Raw genomic sequence first — 26,908 nt, forward strand, 5'->3', positions numbered from 1 at the left:
AGTTTTCTACACGTGTAGGAGGCATAAAGTTCTCTACAAACACAGATCAGATGCAAGGTCCCATGGTCTGATAAAGGAGGATAACGTGCTAATCATCTCGACTTGGCTTTAGCTTAGCTGTTTGGCAAACAGAAGCCTCTTACACAGTCACTTATTTCTTTGGACCAGAACAGATTTCACATTGTAATTCACCAGTCAGTCAGACTGGGTAAAGGCCACTTCCAAATAATTTAAATATGTATGTATCAATGACATATATGCAGAAAATGAAATAATAAATTTTCTATCACATAAAATTGTGGCATGAGCAGGGCCTGGGAGAAAACAAGGCAATGTTAGACCAAAGAATGTTATTAATGCTGAACTAATATTATAGGGAGAATGGCCTGTTAGTACAAACAAGCACGATACTGCTGGGTGACAGATCTAAAAGAGACACGAAGGACCATCCATTTTTTTCTTTCTACAGAGGCCAACTTGCTGCAGTACACAATTACGGAACATTTTAAGGTACCACACACCTGAAAACTCTGCAACCATCGTTATAAATATATCAATATCTCATACTGGGAAGGAATTATGCCTCTTAAATCATTGTTTCGAATGCTCTCTGCCAGAAAATTGTATCTGTGTTCATCTGTTTCCTTACACTCCCCTCCCCCTTTTTTCTTTTCTTGTTTTTAAAATTAAAATGTGGCATTCTTGAAAGTCTTGCTGCTGGCTTTCTCACTGAATTAACACCCAAGTGATAGGAAGAAATCAGAAAGACAGCTTAAATGCGGTAATAACGACCTCGAACCATATGATGAAAAAGTCAACATGCCTGGTTAAAGTAATGAATAATACAGCGAAGAGGGGCGCCTGGGTGGCTCAGCTGGTTGAGCGTCCGACTCTTGGTTTCAGCTCAGGTCATGATCTCAGGGTCACGGGATCAAGTCCCACATCGGGCTCCATACTTAGCAGGGACGCTGCTTGAGATCCTCTCTCTCCCTCTCCCTCCCTCTTCTCTTTCCCCTCTGCCCCTCCCTGCTTCACGTGTGCGTGTGCACACATGTTCTCTCTCTCAAATAAATAAATAAAATCTTTAAAAATAATAATACAGTGAAGAGATATATTCTCGATGTCAATTTACCAACTATCTGCTAAAGTTATCATATAATTCACATACAGGTATTGAATATGGGAGAAATCATATAGTGATAAACTAACTTCTAGATTTATTCTTAGTAATGGTATAAATATATGGCTAAAAAGTGGTAAGAATTTCCCTGATTTTTGAGCAGGGCAAATCATTTTTTTTTTTTAATTCTGAATCTATAAAATTTTTGTGATCACAGATTTTCACCAGAAATTTACTATTAAGAAATGGCTAAAATTCAGGTATCTCCTTTCATTCCAAAGATTTACCAAAGGCCAGACCTTCCCGAAGGTCTTTTCACTGACATGGTTTTATGTCATTTAAAAATTACTGAATGCTAATCCAAAAGGAAGATAAACATTTTCCCAAATATTCTAATTTAAAATTAACTGTTGTCTATAATTGGCCAACCATCCCTTTCTAAAGGCAAAATAGTGGGCCATCAGGGCAGCTGCCAGGGAGAGGAGGGTTACTTTTCTGGGTTTCTCAAAGCAAAAGGGAGAAAGAGCTCTGAGTATTGTTACTTTTTTCACAGTTGAGTGACATACAGGAAGTCCACTGATTTTTGTCAGTGTCATGAGTATCCCTTGGAAATACAAACAACTGCACGGCCTTTATTTATTAAAATGTTCCTCCTGCCCATTTCTTTTCTGTACTGTAATTTTTATTATTTTTTTGAAAGACATTATTTATTTATTTGACAGAGAGAGAGACAGTGAGAGAGGGAACATAAGCAGGGGGAGTGGAAGAAGGAGAAACAGGCTCCCCGTGGAGCAGGGAGCCCGACGTGGGACTCGATCTCAGAACCCTGGGATCATGACCTGAGCTGAAGGCAGATGCTTCACCGACTGAGCCACCCAGGCGCCCCTGGGTTTTAAACAGCTTTATCGAGGTATGCCTGACATACAAAATCCTGCATACATATAAAGTGTACCATTTGATGAGTTTTGACATATGAATATCCCCATGAAATCCAAAATCATAATTAGGGTAAGTAGCATAGCCATCATGCCCCAGAGTTTCCTCTCCTGACCTTTGCTAACCTATGTCCCCATCTCTCCTCTGTCCACAGACAACCACTGATCTGCACCATAATGATGGTTTATTTCGTTCCCTAGATGTTTATGTGATATAAATGGAGTTGTAGAATATGTATTCTTCCTTGATCTGGCTTCTTTCACTCAGTGGAATCTGACAGTAATCCACGTTGTCTGTATGAATCTGTATGTCCATCGCTGTTTCTGGCTGTGTAATATTCCTTTGTGTGCTCATAGCACAGTGTATTAATCCAGCCACCTGTGGGTAGACATCTGAGTTATTTCCAGTCTCTGGACATGTGCTTTCATCTCTCTTTGTAAATGTTTTAGTAGAATGGTTGGAACACATGGTGGGGTTAGACTTAACTTTCTAAGAAACTGCCACACAGTTTTTCAAAGTCATTGTAACCTTTTTGCATTCTCACTGGCAGTGTGAGAGTTCCAATTAGTTCATATTCTTGCCTACACTTGGTGTAGTCAGTATTCTTTATTTTAGCCATTCTGGCATTGTGTAGTGTAGTAGTCCTCAGCCAGGGACAATTTACCTCCCCAGGGACATTTGGCAATGTCTTGAGACATTTTTGACTATTACATTTCAGGATAAGAGAGAGTAGCATTGGCATCTGGTGGGTAGAGGCCAGGGATGCAGCTTAATATCCCACAATGCACAGGACAGTCCCTGACCACAGACTTATGAGGCCCAGGATGTCAATAGTGTGAGGTTGAGAAACCTTGGTGTAGTGGTATCTAATTATGGCTTTAATTTGCATTTTCCAATGGCTAATGATGTTGACCATCATTTCACATACCTAGTTTTTATTTTACCATTTACAATATAGCATAAAAAATATGAAATACACAGGATAAATTTGACAAAAATGTACGAGACCTGTACACTGAAAACTATAAAACCCTGCTGAGAGAAACTAAAGGGAGAGACATACCATGTTCATCGATTTGAAGATTCAGTATTGTTAAGATTACCAAACTGATATATAGCTCCAGTGGAATCCTAATCAAATCCTAATAGGACTTTTTTTGGTACAAATTGGTAAGCTAGTTCAAAAATTACTTGGAAATGCAATGGACCTAGAAAAGGTAAAACAACTTTGAAAAGGAAGAACTAAGTTGGAAGATATATAATATCTGACTTCAAGGCTTATTACAACTCTGCAGGAATCAGGTGTTGATGGTATTGGAGCAAAATATGTATCTAGATCAAGAGAACAGAAGAGCCCAGATCAAAATATATACAGTCAACGGACTTTAAACAAAAGTGCCAAGATGAAATGGCAGCTTTCGCCTAAATGAGGAAAAAGATCATGCTTTCAACAAATGGAACTGGAACAACTAACTGGATAGCCATCTACAAAAAACTAAAACAACACCAGAAAGCCTTGACATGTACTTCCTGTCACACAGAAAACTTAACTCAATGTGCATTATAAACCTCACTTAAACTATTAAATTTCCCAAAGAAAGCATAAGAGGAAATCTTAGTGACCTTGGGTTTGGCAAAGCTTTCGTAAATAGAACACTAAAAGGTAGAGGTTTAAAAGAAAAGAAGTCATTAAATTGGAATTCGTGAAAATTTAAAACATTTGCTCTTCAAAATACATTGTTATAAAATGAAAAGGCAAGCCAGGGACTGCGAAAAGTAATTGCAAAACATATATACAACAAAGAACTCTTATCTGTAATGCATAAAGAACTTTACAAATCAATAATAAGAAGTCAAACAACCCCTCCCCCATTCCCAGCTGCAAACGGGCAAAGTTTTCAACAGACTCTTCCCCAAACGCGATGGCAAATGGTAATTATTGAGATTTTCAAGCTAGTGCTATCTTTTTATTTTTTATTTATTCTTTTTTTTTTAAGATTTTTGTTTATTTATTCGACAGAGATAGAGACAGCCAGCGAGAGACGGAACACAAGCAGGGGGAGTGGGAGAGGAAGAAGCAGGCTCCCAGCAGAGGAGCCTGATGTGGGGCTCGATCCCAGAACGCCGGGATCACACCCTGAGCCGAAGGCAGACACTTAACCGCTGTGCCACCCAGGCGCCCCTAGCGCTAATTTTTTAAAAGATTTATTTGTTTATTCAGGGGAGGCGTGACAGAGAGAAAGAAAGAGAGAGAGAGAAAATGAGCAGGGGGGAGGAACAGAGGGAGAGGGAGAAGCAGACTCCCCGCTGAGCAGGGAGCCCAAAGTGGGGCTCCATCCCAGGACCCTGAGATCATGACCTGAGCCTAAGGCAGACGCTTAACCGACTGAACCACCCAGGTGCCCCTCAAGCTAGTGCTAATAGATGAAACCAGAGACCACTCTGTTAATACCGGTAAAAATAACACGAACAAAATAAAAAGAAAATAGCTCCCTCTTTCCCTACAGCCACCAAAAAGCAGATATTATTCTACTTCAAAAATTTTATTCCCCAAAATATTTTTTTTCTTAGAAACATGTTGTAGACATGTGCCTTCACAAAAAGTAGGATATGCAGCAGATTCTGATAAACACATTCATTCAGTGAAACAACACTGTACTTACTAATGCACAATTACTATTCTTACAAACATTTTCACGTGCGTGTCTTAAATGCAGTACAGTGTAGCAAACGTGAAAACATTATTTTTTAAAAGCAATCTTGAAAACACCTGGACCTCAGAGGCTGTTGTGTCCTATGAAAGTAGTCTTTAATACTATAAAAAGTTTGTAATTTTGGTTTTCTTATTAAATGACTTTGCTGATTTTAATATATATTATACTCCTCTGTTTCTAAAAGACAGAAGCATGTGTAAGGTTTCCGTTTTAGTCTTGCCATACAAAAGGAGAATTACTGGTGCTGCCTTCTTCCTTCACATGCTTGAAGGCTCATAACTCCAAGTCTGTTGAATTACTTATTTAAACAAGAGGTTTAGAATCTTTGCTTCTTTTTAATAAATATCCTAAGTCTTAAAAGTGAACCATACGATGTTAGGCGTTACAAAAATCAGAGTACAAAATATCAGAGCAAAATGCAAATTTAGGTCTCTGCAATTTTTTAGCAGTAATTAATGTTTCCATTATAGGATAACGTAATACTGCAGTGCTCTACAACACAGAGAAGAAAGGGAATAGATCATTCATGATCATTATATCCTGACACTAACAATATTAGCATTTTTATGCTTTCTGGGCCAGTGTTTTTGCCTGTGAATGCTGAGGCATGGTTGTAGCTGTCATCGTGATGTATATGGGTTTATCTATGCATATTTTATAAAGGTCTAATTATAGTGTGCATGTAATTTTATACCTTTTTCACCTGTACTTTCTTTTGTAAGCACTACATATATGTATATTATTGTGCTTAAAATACGTACAATTTAAAAAATAATAGTCACTTAATGACGAACTAATTTTCCGTCTTGGGGTGCCATAAACATACACACACATACACATACAAACAGGGCCGTAGTGGAGACTCGAAACATTAATTTCATGAATGAGAGTGAACGTGCCATATTTAGTGCAAGCATTCCCTGACTGCTAGGAATTCAGTTGTTTTCTGTTTTTTACCGTGATGAATTATGCTGCAGTCATGATCTTTACACACCTAAATCTTTTTTTCATATTTTAAATTCATTCTCTAGAAAAACTGACAAATCGATTTATTATATTATATTATAGGTTATGAATTTTATAATTCTTGATAAATTATGCTTTCCCAGATGATAGTAATAATTTACCCAAATATAAACAATATTTAAGAGATCTCATCTTGTCCCATTTGGCAATATCATTAATTTATCCTGTGCTGATCGAGTGGACAAGAAAGAATGCCACCTGGGGCACCTGGTGGCTTAGTCAGCTAAGCATCTGACTCTTGATTTCAGCTCAGATCATATCAGGGTCGTGAGATGGAGCCCTGTGTCAGGCTCCACGCTGGGCATGCGGCCTGCTTCAGATTTCTCCCTTCCCCTATGGTTCTTCCCACACCCCCACTCATGCACATGCACTCTCTGTCTTAAAAAAAAAATGCCTTCTAACTTTAATTTGCATTTCTTTCTGTAGAAGTAGGCTAAATATAATTCTCACAATTACTTGTAAATATTTTATCCCTAAATGATATCATTTGCTTAGAGTTTTAAAAATTAAACCGTGAGTTGTTGGTATAAGAAAGATAGTTAACTTTTGTCAAATTTGCAATGAATATTTTACCAAATTATTTAATTTGATTGCCCTTAAACATATAGAAGTCTGAAAGTTTTATGTACTCACATCTAACTGTGTGTGTATGTGTGTTTTATTTCTTTTCATTTTATAGATTCCAAGCCTAGGAAACTGTCCCCTTTCTAGAATTTGAATAAGTGTTTGATTTTATTTCATACTGTTTGAAAATTTCTTTTGCATTTTTAAAACTGTGAGCCAGGCTTATAGGAAAGTGCTTAAAATACGTACAATTTAAAAAATAATTACAAAGTGAACATCTCAGTGACTACCAACTGATTCGAGAAATCTAACATTTCTGGGGCACCTGGGTGATTCAGTCAGTTGAGCGACTGACTGCCTTCGCTCAGATCATGATCCTGGAATCCCAGGATCAAGTCCTGCCTCGGGCTCTCTGCTCAGGGAGGGACTCTGCTTCTTCCTCTGACCGTCCCCCGTCTCATGCTCTGTCTCTCTCTCTCTCACTCTCTCAAATAAATAAAGTCTTTAAAAAAAAAAAATCTAGGATTTCTAGTACCCAAAAATTCCTTATGTGGCTCCCTGATCACAAACCCTTCTTTCCCCTCTTAGAGAGTCCTTATCAACTATCCTGACTGGTGAAAGTAAGTTTCTTGGTCTTTAAATAAGAATGATTTGCTCCTTATGTATGCAATTGTAAGCAGTTTGGTTTGCCTATTTTTACCCAACAGATGGAACCAGATTAGACATATTTGTGTCTTGCTTCCTTGGCTCAACACTACGTGGCTAAGACTCACCCATACCATTGCATATGGCTCTGGTAAGGTCTCTTCCTTTGCTGCATACTATGCATTCCAGTGTCGGTGCAATTTCCAATGGCTTCAGCTACGAGGAACAATTTCATATGTGTAATCTGGTACAGATGTGCAAAATTTGAGGGGTGCCTGGGTGGCTCAGTCGCTCAACTGTCTTCCTTTGGCTCAGGTAGTCATCCCAGGGTCCTGGGATTGAGCCCTTGCATCAGGCCCCCTGCTCAGCGGGGAGTCTGCTTCTCCCTCCCCCTCCGCCCCTCCCCCTACTCATGCTTGCGTGCTCTCTCTCTCTCAAATAAATAAATACAATCTTAAAACAAAACAAAACAAAAGATTTGCTCCACAGTAAATATCTAGGAGTAGAATTGCCGAATTGCTGGCTGTAGTGTGTGTCTTCAACTTTATGATACCAAATCGTTTCCAAAAGAGAGATTCTAATTTACAGTACCACCAACAGCACATAAGAGTTCCCTTGCTCTACACTAACTATTGGGAGAACTTTTCATTTTTTGTCAGTCTAATAAGTATGAAATGGTAACTCGGTGTGGTTTTAGTGTGGAGTTTCCTGATTATTAATTAGTTTGCATACATATTCATGGTTTTGGCTATTTTTATTTCCTCCCTTGTGAAGTGCATGTACAAGACTTTTGGCCATGTTTAATTGAGGTATCTGGCTTTCTTATCGATTTATAGTAATTTTATATTCATCTCAACACTAGTGCTTTATCTACTCTGCATATTTTAAAAACTGTTTCCCAACTGTGGCTTATTTTTTTAAGTATCTTTTCTGGGTATTATTTGATAAATCAAAGGTCATAATTGCAATGAACTTCCATTTCTTTTTCTTGTTTAAAAAATTCCTTCCTACCCTAGAATTATCATAAAGATAACTTCCTCTATTATGATTCTAAGCACTTTCAGATTTTGTCATCTCGTATTTAGGTTTATAACGCATCTGGAGTTGACTTTTAAGCAGAGTGTCGCACGGGAGTCCTATTACATTTCGTTACTGATGAAGAATTGTTTTTTATCATTCCGTTTCCCCCTCTGTCTGGAGTAGGAAGCTACATGCTTCTCTTCCTTTGGCCGTTACACGGAACATTCCAACAGGCGTACTTCCCTTATCACAGTCTTGAGTTAAGCAGTACCTTTATTTGTCTCCTGGACATTACGAAGAATTTTTAAGTCTTGGAGTCCATTTCTCCTTCCCTCCAAAGTTGTAGGTTATCCTCATATTATGGTTTTAGAGAGTGGGTATTTGTTTAAATTTCTCTTTGCACTTTTGTGCAAATTAGACTTTCCATCTGAGACCATCTGAAGAATATCCCTCAGAACTACATTTAGCAACAGTCCCTCAGCTTCTGTTTGTCTAAAATATTTTTATTTTGCCCTCCTTTGAAGATATTTTCCCTGGGCATAGAATTCTACTTGGGCAGTTACTTTCTTTACGGAACATCAAATGTATCAAACTTCTTCTGCCTTCTACGATTGCTTTTGATAAGGTAGCTTTCCCTTTTGTGATTCATTTGAACGTAATCCGTTCCTTTTGTTTGACCCCTTTAAGATGGTCTGCGTGTCTGGTGTCTGCAGTTCCACTGTGTTTTGCCCACTGGATTCTTTCCTTCTTGTTGGACCCTGCTGGTGATTCCCTGGGATGCTTCAATCTCCAGATCAGTGTCTTTCATCACTTCTGGTAGATTCTCAGATATGATCTCATCAGATATCGATTATGCTCCGATCCCTCTCTCTCCCGTTTTTCTGAAATCCTGATTAGATATATGTTAGATGTTCTTATTCTCTTTCACACGTCTTCATCTTTATTTTGTATTTCTTAATTTTTTTTCAGTCAGTGTGACATCCCTGGATACTTTCTTCTGTCTCTTAGTTCACGAATTCTCTCATCAGAGGTGTCTAATCTCCCATGTGTGTGCGTCGGTGTGTCTCTGTGTGTGTTTTGTTTTGTTTCCTTCAACTGCTTCATTTTCTGGTTTGTTTTTTGTTTAGGAAGCTCTATTTGGTTCTCTTTCAAACATACTGGATCATTTTAATATTTTCTATTGTCTAGAAGTTTTACCTTTTATTCCTTTAGACGCAGTAGGTATAGTTGTTTTAAAATGTGTGTCTGGGGGCGTCTGGGTGGCTAGTCAGTTAAGCATCTGCCTTCGACTCAGGTCATGATCCCAGGGTTCTGGGATCGAGCCCTGAGCCGGGCTCCTTGCTCAGCCTGCTTCTCCCTCTGCCCTCTGCGCCCCACTCATGTTCTCTCTCTCATGCTCTCTCAAATAAATAAAATCTTTAAAAATAAATCAAATCAAATCAAATCAAATCTGTGTCTGACAGTTCCAATCTGTGAAGTATTGAAAACCTGTTTCTACTGGTTCCTTGTTTCCTTGTTTCCTTGTACAGTTTAAAAAATTTTTTTTTTTTTTTTTTTTTTTTTAATTTAGAGCTGCTCATTTTCCTTAGACAATTGGTCTGGGGAACACTTGGAGGCCTAGGAGTGAAGAATCCTCTCGAGAGGATTCATGTTTTGTTTTGCCATGAGGGTTTTTTCCCAGTTGGGGGCCACTTCAAACTCCATTCATAAATTTAGGGTTTTTGTGCCATGCAGGTGCTAGGGCTTGGACTGAAAACCCGCGGCAGGCTACAGCATCTCACGGATTCTGTGGTTGTTGTTATGTTCAGCACTGAGGTGGGTCTGCTCGCATTCCCCTGGCACTGAGGAGGATGGGACAAGTTTCTTGTGGTTCTTCCTCCCTCTGAGGGTGAGGGCTTCAGTGTCCCAGCCCGAGGAGCAAATGGTCTCCCCTTGCACATGCACTTCGGCAGCCCTGGGCTTTGGTTTGTCTTGCCCGCAGCTCGAGGGCTGACAGCTGAGGCTCAGGGTCTCCTGGCTGGGCAGACGACCTTGAAGCAGAAAAGAAGCTTCCTGCTCGGCGTCCTCCTGGTTCCCCTGTGTACTTAAACTATGACTTAATAATTCCTTACCCTTTTGTCAGTTTTTTTGTCACATTTAAGAAGGACTTTTTTTTTTAAATTTTATTCTGAATTTTCAAGTTTTAATCAGGAGAGAGTTTGGTTATAATAATTCAGCCTGCCACAGTATCAGAGATGGAAAAGTCTCATTTGATCTTAGTCTTTCTAACTTACATTGGTATCTGGTGAGGGATCAGCACATAAAATTCTTTTTTCCCCTCCCACTGCTAAACAATGACCTCAACACCACACACTGATTAATCCAGTCTTGATTGTGACATTTAATTTTCACATAATACATTTATATAAATAATTTGCCTCCTTTCTGAGTTTTACTGATTCACTAATCCCATTCTCTAGTCTGGGATGAATCTCATTTTTTTTTTCTGATTACTCAATCTTTATAATATACTCTTAAATCCCAAAGTGCCAAGTTCCTCTTTCTTCTTCTTCTTTTTCAGATTTTTTTAAAACTATTATTAATGGCTATTCTTCTAAATGAACCTTAGAATCATTTTCCCAAGTTGTGAATAGAATTCCTTTGGAACTGTTCTGAATGATATTAAACCTATAAATTTATTAGAAAGAATTGGCATTTAATAAATCTCGGCCTTTCTGTCCCAAATCAGGTAATGTCTATTTATCACCACTTATTCAGAACTTCATTTACATTTTAATAGACTGCTGTAGTTTTCTTTATTTCTGACACTACTTGTTAAAATCCTTCCTACTATCAATTCATATGTTTTGTTCCTATTGTGAGTAGGATCATGTTTTCATTACATTTTCTAAGGTTATTTCTGATGTGTTAGAATGTTCTTGCTTTTCTAAATTTCCTTGTCTCTAGGAGTACTTATGAATTCTTATATTGATCATAGTCGATTTTAATAAACTTTTCTGTGCATTCTATATGTATACAATAAAATAATCTACGTTGTTTTTCTTTTAGGACTTAACATGGGCCAGAACTTCCAAAACAATACTCAATAATATTAATGTTTTGGTTCCCTACTTTATTGGTGATGTCAAGCATATTTCACTAATAAACATATTGGTGCTTAGCACACTGAACGTTTTAAATCCATTGTGACATTTTATGCAGCACTTCTTGCTCCAACCCTAAAAAGAAACTCAAGAAGTCTTGGTCTCACACTATAAACCCAGCAGATCTAGACAGCATGGCCCCTGAAAAACCTAGATGATACAACCTATGGTTAAAAAGAAGCTGTTTGAATTGTACAGATAAAAACGAGGGCATTTGTTTGTTTTGTTGTACTGTCTACTTTTTGTTTCTAGGAACTGAGAAAAATAGATACAGTGGAAGTAACATATCTGAATGGGAGAAGAGGGTAGCGATTGATGAGGATGAGTGAGGACAGAAACGGAAAGACCAGGATCCGTGGATTAGAGGAAACTAAGCCAGGAGCGGAAAGGCTACATTGTTAATAACTACGGCATTTTGCTAATGCATAGCATGTAGTGTGTAGTTGGCACTGTGCCTACAGGAATGTATAGGCCCATTGTGGGAGCCCTGGGCATCTCTGTTTCTAGATCGAGGTCCCTGGAAGCTCAGTCTGTGGGCACAGCCTTGAAAACATGCAGATTCCCAGGCCCCATCACAGGCCAAATGAATTGGAATAGGAGGAAGGGCTGGAAACCTGATCTAAGGACGCTCTTTAAGGGCTACTCACACAAAGTGAACTTTAAGAAAAGAGAGAGAAACAAAATCGGAGACAAGAAGGAAAATCTTCTACTTGTACTAGGGCACAAAAGCTTTTATGCACCAAACTCTAAAAGCTGAATCTGGTAGTCCTGTTAAAATATTATCATTAGACCAGAAGACTTTTCAGAGCAAAGAACACACATCACATGAAATCACCTACGAGCTATGCGTCTGCATTATACGAAGTGTTTCAAAGCATATGAAAACTGACCAAGGCAACACCCAGCCCACTGCATCTACTTATGCTAATGAGATGCTAGCAGCACCTGCCAAGCAAATTGCTTGTCGGATTTCATCGTTATTTGTACATTATTTTTCAGTGCAATAAATCAGAAAGCTCTTCATCATTCATGAAATCAAGGAACGTCCGGGGAGAACAGTTTTCCTCAGACATCCACGGGCAAACTTTGGGTTGACGTCGGGCCGTTCCCTGGCTTTTAGAGAAACTAACCGAGGAATGTCAGTTTGATCTTGCGAGTCTCCTGGCGTCAACATCGGAGATCAGGTTGCTGAGCTATGCTTCAATGTCAAATGTCTTCTTCCTTTTTTAGTTGCCACCCCATCAGCCCCACAGGTTCACCTACTGCCTTGCTTGCAAACATACCTTTGCTTTTAAAATTCATGAACCTTGCCCTTATTCATAGTGACCGAGCTTTGGTTCCTTTGTGGTGGCAAAAGGCCTCCAAGCCTCAGCTTCCCCTGCAGCCACATTCAAAGGCACAGGGGGCTGAGTACGAATGTTTTACTATGTTATCATGTTGACTGAGTCCTGCACAGTGTCTCAAAATTGCGGACTGCAGTTTAACTCATCTAAATGCAATGGAATGTACTATGCGTCAGGGGCTGGCACTGTGGAGACCAAGCCAAACGAGACAGACGTTCCTGGCTGGAGGAGCTTGCAATCAATGGGTCATTAACTGCTGTTCTATTGATCTGTCATTCCTAAAAAAACACAGGACAAGCATGCCTTCGAGACAGCAGACCGCTCCAACTCAACACACAAATGATTGGGAGATTACATAATCAAGGAGCAATTGCTTTTTAAAGGAGCAATGTTTGGAAGTTGGTACCAAAGAGGTTACACCTACTCAAAGGATGTTTGAAAGCCCCCAAGCCATTTTCCTGGTGGGCAAAGAGCATCCTTCTTCTACAGTCTTTGTATTCTGTTCTTTCTTTTTTCTTTTACTTTTTCCTTTTCCCTCCATGGACTCCAAGCAATATAGTTGCCCCCTTTTCCAACATCCCAGATGTAAGTCTTAAAACCCAAGGGCTCTTACGAAAGGCTGTGCAAATATCAATCTTGAACGTGGGCAGAGTACTCTGAGCTCAGCATGAGGCTGAGGCCAGAAGGGATGGGAAGGACCGCGTGGAGCACATCAGGACCCAGCCTGGCGGAGGCTGGAGGAGGGTTTACTTCTGCGGAGCCGGCCTGCTGCTTGGTGCCAGCAGGGGGCGGAATTGACTGAACTTGTTTCATTCCAATGTCCAAGCAACTGCCAGCAACTGAGGACCAAGGGAGTGCTTATGGCAGGTACAGCAATCTGCCTTCGAGAGGCTCTGGAAGGGTCCACACCCTCCAGGCAGCTCAATGGTCCACATGTCAGCTGTAGACCGAGACAAGGCATGGGTGACTCTCATTCCCGGCTAGCCGGAGCCCCGCTGACGATCTGAGCTTTCCCCACAAGTTCCACGCCATGTTAAGCAAAACCCTTACATATATTATACGACACAAATATCTCACCACCGAATCTTTCATCTTCCTGGGGAGAGGGTCCGCGGCCAACTCTTCCAGGTTTTGGTGTAAAAATTTAGGAAGCAATTTACAGTGAATAAAGGACCTGAAAAGGAACAAATGCACAGTTTTTACTTTTAAAAATATGTGCATATTACAATGTTTGAGGTAAACCGCCTCGCCTGACCCCTGGCAAAAGCAAGCGCTCTCTCCTTTAATGAGTTCGTAATAGTCAAGTCATCACAAATACCCTGTTTTGATTTTCAGATTCCATCCTCGTTAAAGGAGTCAAGTACAGGGTACGGGCACCCTGACTGCAACAGCTAAGCTTACAGAGATTCTCTGTTTTGGTCAGCCCGCCAGGGCTTCATCCTCAAAAAAAAATGGCAGCAAAACTCAACACATCAGCAAAATATCTGATAGGAAAAGCTGTGCAAACCATATTTAACTTTTGCCCATTTCCTGTGCCTTTCATTTTGGCAGCCTAAAATGAGGGTTTCTCAGGGCCCCAACGAGTTACGGCTATCTTCAGTCCAAATCTTCCGTAAGTTTGGAAAAATTACATGAGATGATTGTCTGATCACGCTCACTTGGTTGGTACCAGAAACTCTGGCAACCCATGAAGCGTTTCCACTTCCAAAGCACATATTTCTCAAAGATTTAAAAGACAAGATTGAAGGGAAGATAGGAAAGCATATTTCAAGTGACTGAAGATGATCATTAAATGTATTTTAAATGCAGGTGCGAACCTCACTTTGAACCCAGAGGGCCCCGCCGTGTTGGGAACACAAAGCAACAGAACAAAACACAACCCTTCTGCTTAATGGACCCAGAAAGGACCCTCGTTGAGGTGGGAGCTTCGCTCACTGTTCACCCAAGCCCTCTGTTCCTGGCATTGCGTGTTTTACTCCCAAAGCAGCAGAGCAAAGGTGAAATGTTTGCTGAAAGTTGACCCTTGATTTTCAGTAGTGTTTGGTCTGTTCTGCATTTCTCCCACCTTCCCCCGGGCGTTGGCTAGGTGAGCAGCAGGAGTCCAACCACTCAGAGCACTGCAGGGCCCTGTCCCCTCTGTGACAAGGCCGGGCGGTGGGAACCAGGCACGGCTGTGTGCCCGTTACTCACAGGAGCACAGAGGGGTCGCTGCTCTGCCTGCTCAGATGGTAGGAAAGCGCAACCAAGAGGCCACAGAAGGCGGAAAACAGCGCCGGGATGTGCTGTGTGCTCCACGGTTCCTAAGGAAAAGACATCAGATACCAAGTCATTCCAGGGGGCGGTGCAAACCGTGAGGTCACTACCTATGAAACACTAGGTGTGCGGCCCCAAGGTCCAGCCAGATGGATATGATGTCCTGTGACTACTCCTGCCGGTGGACGTACCAGCGCCTGAGGGTCACACAGAAGCCTTGCCTGCTCATGTACAAACATGGTTTTTTTTTTAATGTTTTAATCTTATTTTATTTAAATTCAATGAATTGACATACAGTATATTATTAGTTTCAGATGTAGAGGTCAGTGATTCATCAGCTGCATAGAACACCCAGTGCTCATCACATCACGTGCCCCCCTTAATGCCCGTCACCCAGTTACCCCATCCCCGACCCCCTCCCCTCCAGCAACCCTCAGTTTGTTTCCCATGGTTAAGAGTCTTTTATGGTTTGTCTCCCTCTCTGATTTCGTCTGATTTTATTTTTCCCTCCTTTCCCCTATGCTCCTCTGTTTTGTTTCTTATGTTCCACATCTGAGTGAAACCATATGATAATTGTCTTTCTCTGACTGACTTATTTCGCTCAGCATAATACCCTCTACTTCCATCCATGTCGTTGCAAATGGTAAGATTTCATCCTTTCTGATGGCTGAGTAATAGTCCACGGTATATATAGACCACATCTTCTTTACCCATTCACCTGTTGATGGACATCTGGGCTGTTTCCATAGTTTGGCTACTGTGGACATTGCCACAGCACATTGCCAATAAACGTTGGGGTGCAGGTGCCCCTTCGGATCACTATATCTCTATCTTTGGGGTAAGTACCCAGTAGTGCAATTGCTGGGTCGTAGGGTAGCTCTATTTTTAACTCTTTGAGGAAACTCCACACTGTTTTCAAGAGTGGCTGCACCCCTTTCTCCACATCCTCGCCAACATTTGTTGTTTCCTGTCTTGTTAATTTTGGCCATTCTAACTGGTGTAAGGTGGTATCTCGTTGTGGTTTTGATTTGTCTTTCCCAATGCCAAGTGATGCTGAATATTTTTTCATGTGTCTGTTGGCCATTTGTGTGTTTTCTTTGGACAAGTGTCTGTTCATTCTTCTGACCATTTCTTGACTGGATTATTTGGGTTTTTTTGGGTGTTGAGTTGGTAAGTTCTTTATAGATCTTGGATCCTAGCCCTTTACCTGATAAGACATTTGCAAATATCTTCTCCCGTTCTTTCCTTTTTCTTTTGGTTTTGCTGACTGTTTCCTTAGCTGGGCAAAAGCTTTTTGTCTTAATGAAGTCTGAATAGTTCATTTTTGCTTTTGTTTCCCTTGCCTTACAAACATTGACTCTGACATGGGATAGGATGGGGTAGAGACATTACAAACTAATGGTACGTGTTTATAAGTCTATTTATGTAATCTTTTCTGAGAATATTTTTTACCTAATCTTTTCCAAAATTAAGTTTAGGATTTATAAGATGTAACATTTAACGTATGTTGCCGCCTCTGAATTCATTATAACAATAATGATAAGAATTGCATTTCCTAGTGTTTATTGAATCAATGGTTTAAAAAGGTATACGACACATAGACGTGGCATAAGAGATCAACCAGGGGACTGAATGAAATTAGGTACAAAATAAATACAGTCCCCTGAAGAAAGACAACGGTTTGAAATGATAAGAACCCGACACTTCAGGTTTAACACGACAGCAACACAGACACCAGAGATCAATACCCTGTACTCGGGGTGGAAGGGAGAAGAGGGCAGACAATACGTGTCGCCACTGTGAGCAGTGTGGGGGGCCCAGGACCCCGCAATCGTCCACCCATACCTGGCACGCCCTCCAACACAAACATAGAAACCTGCAACACATTCAGCCTTTCCATGACCATCGACAGAATGCACTGGTGCCTTCCGAAAGCCAAATCTAGTACAGGACTTGGGTGCTTTTCTCTCTAGGTTACGATCCTTTAGCTCACCATGTGTTTCATCGCAGACGCAGGAGTTGCTCATTCGGCTTAAAATGAAATATACAAATGGATGAGTCACCCGTGTTGGTTTTCTACTTGTGACTGCTAAAATATGCCGGAGAAGCAAGAGTCACACTTGGTAGAGGGAGCGGTGTTGTTTTCACTGGCCTCACTTTCGTAGAAATTAAAATGCATTTCTTTATCTCCCCCAGGGGGAGGGTCCAGCAGCCTGGGAGAGCAGCATCTGGAAGGGAAGTGAGACCAACCGTGGAGCGGGCCGCTGAGCCCACGGCTGGACAGGTGGGAGGCGACACTGACCAGCCCCATACACAGCCCTCGTGCAAGCGGCCTCCGCCTCTCAGACCAACTCCTAGCGCGCTGCTCTAACTTTCCCAGCGTCCGGAAGTGCGAGACTTCCCTGATTCCTGGCCTTCCCAACCAATTTGCCAGGAATTCCCATCCTCAGTTCCTCTCTGCTCCCTTTGGAGTTTTCTGCCGCAAAGCCCTTGCTTCCTGTGTCCAAGGGAAAGGATCCCGGCCTCGGTCCTCAGGCCGGCCCTACACTCACACCCACAAAGTCCTCTTACTCCACAGACCTCCCCTTGTTGGAGGAAATGGAAGCCTCTCTTGCACTGGTTCCTTCTGCCTTGCCTATAAAAATGCTTTTGCTGACATCTTGAAAAAATAAAAAAGGCCCCCTTTACCCAGTTACCCTTGCAAGCCACCCCACTATCTCTATCCCGCCATCAGTGCCAGCCTGGCCTTGCAAGTGACCCCCTAGCTTCCTTCACATGGGGCACCTCCCCATGGGGGCAGCACCCCCTCACAGGGTGGGCTTCAAGGTGGGCCGACCTGGATTTGAACCCCAGTCCTGCCACAGAGGAGCTGTGTGGTCTTGGCTATGTTACTCAACATCTCTGAGCACTGGGTTACTTTCCTCTTCTTTAGAAAAGGGACACAATACAACTCCAGAGTGGCTGCAAGGGAACTCTTCCGTACCCCAGGCTATTTTTTAAAGTTTTTGACACAGGAGGGTCCAATGCAGCCCCTACTCGACGACTGAGACCCAGCGCTCTGAGTCAGAAAGCCGGCCATCCTGAGATGTTTCCTCTCCCTTGTCCCCAGTCAGCTGATCCTCACGTGTCACTGTTACATTTTCAACCCCTGTCCTCCCTTCTTCCATTGCATCTCACTGGGTAAAGCCTCCATAGCCTCCCTCTTTCCAGTTCTACTGCTAATAGCTTCATAGCAGAAGGATTGAACACCAGCCTCCACGTCGCTCCCCCACTCCACAGCCCTTCCAATTTTGTCCTCCACATGGCAAAAGAAAGGTCCTCCTCACCTAAAAAGCACATCAACCGCATTAATGCCCTTCGTCAGTAGTTTCCAGTGATTCCTCACTGCCTACCAAATAAATCTACCACACAGGAAGCTACATAAGCCAATTAGCATCTGATCTCAGCCCAACTTTTCAGCCTCATTCCTCACGGTTAGAATTTGCACAGCTGCAAATCCATAAAGATATTTGCTTCATCCCTCCTGCCTTCACACACAGGGCTCCGTCTGCACAAAGGGCTCTTGTGCTCTGGCCCTACTCCACTCTCCTCCACCTGGTGAACTCCTACCCATGCTTCAGTACCCAGTATAAGAAGTCCCACCTGCCTGGTGCTGGAAGAAGTCCCTCCTCCCAGGCAGACTGGAATTGTCCTCTGTGTGTCAAAAACACCTTTAAACACTTGTACTTCAGTACTTAAGATATCTCACTTCTGTGAGTTGTAGGCATGGGTAGGACTTGGTCCCTCGTCTGAGAGCCGCTGGCCACAGTCGTGCTTAGAATGGTCTCCCGAGGGGGGCAGCCTTGCATCTCTCTTTCCCCCTGCACTTGGCGCAAATGTCAGGACATCAATGTGCCCGTGAGTGAGTGAGCGCGAGGTGTCAGTTTTCATGATTACATCGGTCCCTTCTCTGTGACCTGTGCGGAAAGGAATCTTCAGCAAGAAAAAAGGGTGAAGAAATTAAGTAGCTTAGATCAAATGTGGACCAGGCAGTGAAGTGCCACTGGCATAATTAGACTCTCGGAGGAAAGGGGATTCTGTGACCTTCGACCTCATGTTTCCTTCAAACAGCAGCCCTGATAACAGAAAAGTTATTCTGTAGTTTGAGCACTTTCTTCTTTCGTGAGACATGTCCTGGCCCCTGCTGTGTGCCACACTTGGGGGAGGGTGGGCACAGGGACGCAGGAGGAAGAAGGCTGCAGTAAGGTGTGACGAGCCCGGGACGGAGGCTCGGGGCACTCACCGAGCAGGAAGCAGGGGCTCAAGTGAGTCAAGGGAGTGGCTTTTAATTGCACAGAAGAAATGCAGGAGTATGTGGTCCTTCTCTAGAGCCTTCTAGACAGGCCAAGCTCTCAGCTCTTTGGGCGCCTGTGTGCAGACGGAGCTGCCCTCGTCCATCCTCCTGAACACTCCTGCGCTCCCTGCTCTGGCCACCCACCTAGGGCTTCACATTGGGCTGTTGCAAAAACAAACACAAAAAGTTTTCCAAAGGGAAAAACCTGCAAAGTTCTGCTTCCCTCCATTAATTCCTCTGCATTTGTCTATGCTGTGTATTTAATTCACAATTTTGTAAAGGTAGAGGCTTTCCTTTTACATGCAGCCCATAAATATGCAAATGCTCCGGGGAAAAATCACTCTGAGAAGGATTTAGTAACCACGACCATGGAAATCACCGTCAGTGCATGGAACAGAGAAAAGGTCAAGGGAACAAGCATGCTCAGGAAGTGATTTTAGGCTCATCACTTCGTGGAAGAAATGATTCTGTGCAAGGTCCTTCCCTTCTCCATGCCTCAGCTTCCTCTTCTGTGAACTAACAACAGCACCCTTCTTGAAGTATTGCTGTAATGACCTAATGAGGTCTGAAACGGCCTTGCCCACTGCAAAGGAGCGTGTCAGAGTCAGTTTCTTACTAACTGGAAAAGAAGGAGTACCCGTGATGTGAGGACCATCGTCCTCACAGACAATAAATCAAATCCGAACTACATCTATTTAAACAATCAAGTTTACCTACTTTACCCGCCCAATATCCCTTACCTAATCTTCTCTCATTTATGCTCGATTTAAGGAAATCTCTCCAAGGCAAACAGGAAAGGTCAGTACTGAGGGACCCTCCCTCCTTACCTACTAAAATAGCAACCGGTAGAAAACCAGTGGAAAGTAAAAATACCGAGTCAGAAACAGTGGAGTGGGAGGTGAGCGATGTCCCTGTTCCTTCTACTTCCCAGCATTTGTCTCAGTCTGTGATTACGAATCTGAGTGACTGTTTGATTGACATCTGATCCCTCCACTGGGCCCAGCCCATTGACAGCAGGGACCCATCTGCCTTACCCCAGTGTGGTCCCAGCACCTCGGGTGAGCCCCCGGCCCTGAAGGGCATTTAATAAATATGGATGGAAACAATGCAAACGTTACTTCCTTACGATATAATGCAGACCTAAGAAGGGGAATGGCACAGATCTGCTAAGTACTACAAGTACACAGGAGGTCCATCTTGTGCAGTGCCCAACAGTAGCGGAAAGTATGGGCTCTGGCGTGGGGCTCTTCCACCCTAACTCTGCCGATTATTTGCACTAAGACACTGAGCAAGCCACAAAGCCTCGGTTTCCTTATCTAAGATAATTTCATAGTGCACACGCCCTAGGCTTGTTGTAAATATTATATGAAATACTATGTGTAAGGTACTTGGAGTAGCCAGTATAAAATGCTCAATAAATATATTACTATAATCTTTACAAAGTTACTGTCTCAGTCCAATTGGGCTCTATAACAAAATATCAGACTCATAAAGAACAGAAATGTATTGCTCATGGTTCTGGAGGCTGGGACATCCAAGAGGGAAACACCGGCATATGTGGTATCTGGCTAAAATCTACTTTTCCTTCAGAGCTGGCTCCTTCTTGCTGTGTCCTTACGCAGTGGAAGGGGTGAGGGGGTTTCTTGGGCTTCTTTTATAAAAGCATTAGTCCTGGGGCACCTGGGTGGCTCAGTTAAGCATCTGTCTTCAGCTCAGGTCATGATCCCGGGGTCCTGGGATCCAGTGCCGAGTCAGGCTCCCTGCTCAGTGGGGAGCCTGCTTCTCCCTCCCCTTCTGCCTGCCTCTCCCCCTGCTTGTGCTCTCTCTCTCTCTCTCTCATTATCTGTCAAATAAATAAATAAAATCCTATAAAAAAAAAAAAGCTTTAGTCCCATTCATGAGGGCTCATGACCTAAGCACCAACCACACCCCCACCTCCTAATACCATCACCTTGAACACCAGGATTTCAACTAATGAATTTTGGAAGAACACAAACATTCAGACCATGGCAGATACATAAGAGGACTAAGAACAGCAGTAAAAATCACATTTCCTGAAAAAAATTAAAACTGACCTTTAGTCCTTCTCCATGAGGCAAAAAGAAAAATGATTTTTGTAGATCCCTTGTATCCAGTTTCTAGAGCCCAGACAGAAAATAGGGAAAGAGGAACCCATCCACAAGACGTGAATGGGACCTGGCCAAGACGTGGCATCAGTATCCCAGGCTGCACTGTCTGAAAGGACAGGTAACTCTCATTGATTATTTGAAGCGTCTGGTGGTAGACATCTGTATTCACTCCTCCGTACATGAGATTTCTTTTAAGCATAACCAATGGCTTCAGGCTAACCCGTCCGACCTGAGCAGATGGCAGTGTGGCCATGGGGGTGGGACAGAAGGAATGAATCCTTCCTTCAACAGTGTAAAAGCAGAGAGATGACAGAAGGGCATCCTTATCCCTCCCAGGATAAGGGTAGGATGAAGCATGGCGAGGAGTCCATGTTCCAGGCACAGTTATGCACGTGTTCCAGCCCGACCTCAGCTCTTTACACAACTGAGTCTTAGAACCTGGGCTTACCTAGACTTTGACAGATTGTAGAAAGGCAGACCGCCTGGATCTTCCTCAGCTCTCTACTAGGAACAGCCTCAACTCCAAGTTCTTAACCTTGTTCTCATTTTCAACAGATACAGATATAAATATAGATACGCAGATATATATTCCTCTCTCACTCTTACTCTCTCTCACTCTCGCTGGATATATATATATATAGCTACTTGGCTACTTGGATATCAAAATGAGTTATTCTTTCATGTGCAGAGTGTCAAAATTTGCAAAACCATGCCATCTTCAGGAAAGATTATTTTAGCTTTAGAAGAGATCTCATCGCTGAGCAAGACTCACCCCTTCAAATTATTGATCAAGTAAGAAGCCAGGAAGAAGGGGAAAGACTTACCCAAGGTGGCAAGTTGAGGATGAAGCCCCTAGTTCAGTGCTGTTACTGTATCCTTTACGACCCTAAATGTTTAGACAGCTCATTGTGCAAAATATGTGCATATCTCACCACCTTCCATAAAAAAAGGTTAGGACTTTTTGTATGACCACTAAATTAAAAGTTCCCAGCTTTACAGGCTGTGTTATTCATGTATTCATCCCCCACTGAAAGGTGCTGGCCCTCTCCTAAGGTAACTGCCTGTTTGAGGGCTTGGGGTAACACGGCAGAGCAATATGTGCTCTGAGCACCTGTGCCAGGGCCCAGGAAAGGGACCTGGGAGGAGCTCTGGGGCAGCCTCATGGAGGATGAAGAAAGGAAGTGGGATGCAAAAGACGACAAGGAATGAACCTGGGGAGTGCGCTCCAAGTCACGGAGGGATGCGATGCTTCCAGGGGCCTGGGTATGCCGCAGGGTGGGTAAGGCTGGGTGTCATTCTAAAGGTACAGCTCCTAAGGCACAGGTGAAGACTACGGGAACAGACAGGAGAATGGGAAATAGTTAAGCTCGGAGGAAATACGTGGAAGGGAAAGGACCTTTACAGTTTATCGTCCCATAACTCTCTGTGCTGGGAAGAGGGGCAGCGGGGTGCCACTGACTGAAGATCAAACAAGGGGGCATATGCTTCTGCATCAGCAGTGGAACGTGAACGTGCTGAAGGAAGGACTTCCTGACACTGATGAACACATAAAGTTACAATTAGGGAGACGTTAGCATTTCCTTTTCACACATTACGTTAAAGCACAGATCTTTTCCTTGGAGAGCAAAGACTGAAGCATGTCTGGAAGGGAGGGAGGGAAGGAAGAGCTTACTGAAAGCTTTCCTTATGCTTTTCTTGCATAGAACGGATTATTGCCTAACAGCTCCACAATTTACCACACACACACACACACACACACACACAAACACACACACACACGTAATAAACAAATTGAGTATGAGAAGAAATTATCCAGAATTATTTTATAGAATTAAGATGGGGTGGGAACAAAATAAACTGCCTTTGTCCCATTTTTTATTCCTTTCTCCTTAATCTTCTGATTGCTGACCAGGCGGTCCCCTTGCTAATCGCCACCCCCTGCTTCTCTCCCTGCCCAGTCTCACAGGCAGGAATGCCCTGCCCTGCCCTGCCCTGCCCTGTGGAAGACCAACAGTGGGATGGATAGCAGCTTTCCATGGCATCGGGAGCAATCCCAGACACATTTCTGGGAGGAGCTGAGCTTGTCAAGTCAGAGATAAGAAAAGAAATGCACTTGGGGATGTTTTTACTTTAATCTTTATTGGGGGGATAGAGAGGGGAATATTGACATTTACGGAAGAAGAGAACAACTGACCTGGAGAGGACTTTTGAAAGAAAATGATGAAATGCAGTGTATTTTATCTGTAAGGTTAGTTCAGTTTCATTTCCACGAGAGAAGCAGGACATTAGAGGCAAAGTACTGACTCATGCTGCTAATGGATTTTTGTCAGTAAACTTCTCTATTTTAAACATATATGTATTAGTGTCAAATTTTATATATGTTATTTATTTGTTATACTTACAGACACAAACACACGTATGTACATGGACACCCTATATATATAAAAATGTGTGTTTGTGTCTGTGAGTATAACAAATAAATCTTTTATATATATATAAATTTTATATATAAAAATATATTATACCCTATATATTATACCTTATATTATATCCTATATATATAAACTTTATGTAGCATAAATCTTTATATATAAATTTTATATATAAAATATATATATGCATGAAGATTTTAGAGGGAGATAAGGTTTTAAACAATCTATCACGCACCGATAATGAAGTATATACCATGTGACAGTTTGCTTCAAAATTAACATCCCTAATTGCTTGGAGATGTGTCTCAAGGGCCCCTGAATTGGGAATGATACAGATTGATGAGTGCTGGCTTCATAAAACTCCCACAGGTTTTGAGATATTTTTATGAGGTAGAAATAAAACTGTCTAATAGTCCTACAATTCTATGGTAGATTTCACATGCATTTGGGAATTCTCTTGATGAAATGCATGGGGAACTTCAACTTCTCTCTGAAGAGAGCCTTAGTTTCAACATTTTTTTTCTTGGCATTGTCAGACATCTCTACGATGGAATTTACAGAGAAGATTGAGGGTTTGGTTATAAAATGAATGCAAACAGACCAAATTCTCACTTGGCTAAGGCTTCATATCAGGTTCACACACTTTCTTTTTTAAGGAAAAAAATGAATGGATTTTCTTAGCCCATTAAACATGGGGGGCAGTTCCAAGATCCAGGCATTCATACATCCTAAAATAAGAATTAGATCATATCGCTTTGACTCTGATATAAGTCCTATTTCTCCATCTGTTTTTAACAAGAATCTCATCTTGAAGTAAAAGGAACTCTGTGCACCTAAAGTTCCAGAAATTCGGTAAGATCAGGTATATCTCCCAGTCCTCGTACTGTGTGCCCCGTTCATCCTCCAGGTACAGCTCACAGGCCCCCATGCAACCGGCACTTGTGAGCACGCACAGGGCACACTGTGGGCTCACCCTGCACCAGAGCTCACCTCACAGCAGCCCATGTTGATGTCCCTCTCAGATCTCCAACACTCTGTGCCCCCCCCAGAGCCTCCCGCTGAGTCTAATTCATAGTCAGTAATCACTGGGTGTTCAGTAAATCAATGAACAATCCTATTAACAAATATGACAAAACAGACTTCATGGTTTACTAAAAATAGAGTTTTCTTATTTCGCATTCTGTTTCATTTTGGTGAAAAACGTCATATGCTTATGATTCAAGAAAACAGTTTTAGGAATAGGCACTAGGGAAAAATGAGATCACGAGTTAGCAAGACAGACGGATAGGTGCCATTCATGGAAATCTGTCCGTATCGACATAGATAAATATAGATAAATACACACGTGCACATAGACACATGCACAAATATGTATACTTTTTGAAAAATTTCAACATTTACTATCCTTCTCATAGCTTTCTTCTCTGTTACCTGTATTTACGCATTCCAAACGTTTGCAGAATTCCTTTCATGTAACAGTGACTTTGTATTGGATATAAAAAGAAGCCTATGTAAACCACAGTCCGTGATTTTGAGGAGCTCATGGTCAAGCTGGGAATGCTGGAATGTTCACACCAACAGCAAAAACTACAGTAACGGTTCCTACCTATTGAGCAATGACTCGACTGGACACTTTACATGTATTACCACGTTTCGTTCTCAGCGCAACTTACTTAAAGAGGAGGAAACAGAGTTTTGTATTTTACGAGCTGTTATGGTGAGTATCTATGTTTTCCACATAGAAACGATTACATACAGAGCCAATGAATATTGAGTGAACACCAAAAGGACAATATTGCCTACAGGATTTTGGAGGAGAGAAAAATATAGTTCTCCTGGCATGGCTGGGAAAGGTATAGACTTCCATGTCTACTGGGATGGCCACGGCTCATGCTCCACGCCTTGCATTTTCTGTTCCACGGACCCGCCCCTCTCCCTATCACTCCAAATTGGATAGTCACTGAATCTTACCAATATTGATTTCAGTACATTTCCTGGATTTGACCATTTCATACTCTGTGCCTACCACCAAAACCTCAGTCCAGATCTTCACTCAACAATTGCAATTCCATTTTGAACAACTGAGCTATCATTATTCTTCTTCCTGCTTTCCCCCAAACAGGGTCAACTGCCACTGCCAGCGTCAACCAACCCATGTTTGAAGGTCATGACAAGCCAGTGTTAATTGGGTTTACAGACCAATCATACCTTTTTAACTTCCTAGGAAGGGCAGTAAGACAGAAAGCACAGCTGCCTAATACACATTTATTTCTCCTTTCTTCACCACAAGCAATAACCTCCTTACCAGTTGTTCAGACAGCTAAAAAATTGGTAATTCCCATTCACTTGCAGCTGGAAGTGACATGATTCTAACTAAAAAACATAATCTGAAGTGCAGTATAATAAAAACAAATGAAAACTTGGATTTCATTTTCAAACTTCTTACTATTAACATTATTGTCATTACGTTCACATCATCATAACTGTCAACTAGTTATGCTAATAATAGCATCTGTATTAGTGTCCTATTGCAGTGTAACAAATGACCACAAACTTGGTGGCTTCGACACCACGAACGCATGATCTCGTGGTGTCCGGGGTCAGGAGTCCTCACACAGTGTGGCTGGATCCTCTGTTCAGGGTCTCCGAAGACTGAAATCACAGTGTTGGCCAGGCTGCGGTCTTACCTGAGCCTCGGGGTCTTCTTCCAAGCTCAGTAGTGGTGGGCAGAGTTCAGTTTCTTGCAGCCGTGTGACTAATGTCCTCGTTCTCTTGCTGCCTATCTGCTGGGCTCCACTTTAGCTCAGAGAGGCCGCTCTCAGGTCCTTGACATGTGGCCCTCTCCAGCAGCGGTTCACAACATGGCTGCTCACTTCTTCAAAACCAACAGCCGAGCCTCTCCTGGCTTCTTCTAGCTCTGCCCTCTAGATCCTCTTTTAAGGGACATGTCTGATTAGATGAGACTCATCCAGACTACCACCCTTTTGATTTAGTCGGCAAATCCCTCCAACTTTGCCAGATAACGTAACCTAATCACATCCCATCAAACTCACAGGTCCCACCTCCACTCGGGGCTGGAAATTATCGAGAATAGGCACACCAGGGGGCAGGAGTCTTGAGGCAATTTTAGAATTCTGCCCACCACACCATTTAATGAGAACCCTTGAGCTAGGTACTTTCTATACATTATCAAGTTAATTTCATTTACTTCTGACAACATTCATATGAGGGTAGGTATTTCTAATCCATT

General features: G+C 42.3%; 1 protein-coding gene across 1 annotated transcript in view; it reads right to left on the reverse strand.

The window, feature by feature from the left end:
* The window catches only part of PCNX2 (pecanex 2), a 293,441-nt gene that overhangs the window by 143,483 nt on the left and 123,050 nt on the right, over positions 1–26,908 (reverse strand). Inside the window, exons 16-17 of the mRNA XM_045783277.2 lie at positions 14,702–14,811; positions 13,589–13,685 (exon numbers count right to left, since the gene is read on the reverse strand). Of these exons, the coding sequence (XP_045639233.2) occupies positions 13,589–13,685; positions 14,702–14,811 (207 nt within the window). The remainder of the gene's footprint in view (positions 1–13,588; positions 13,686–14,701; positions 14,812–26,908) is intronic.

This window comes from Ursus americanus, chromosome 6, assembly GCF_024610735.1.
Source record: "Ursus americanus isolate L20-20 chromosome 6, mUrsAme1.1.p, whole genome shotgun sequence".
Taxonomy (NCBI): Eukaryota; Metazoa; Chordata; class Mammalia; order Carnivora; family Ursidae; genus Ursus; species Ursus americanus.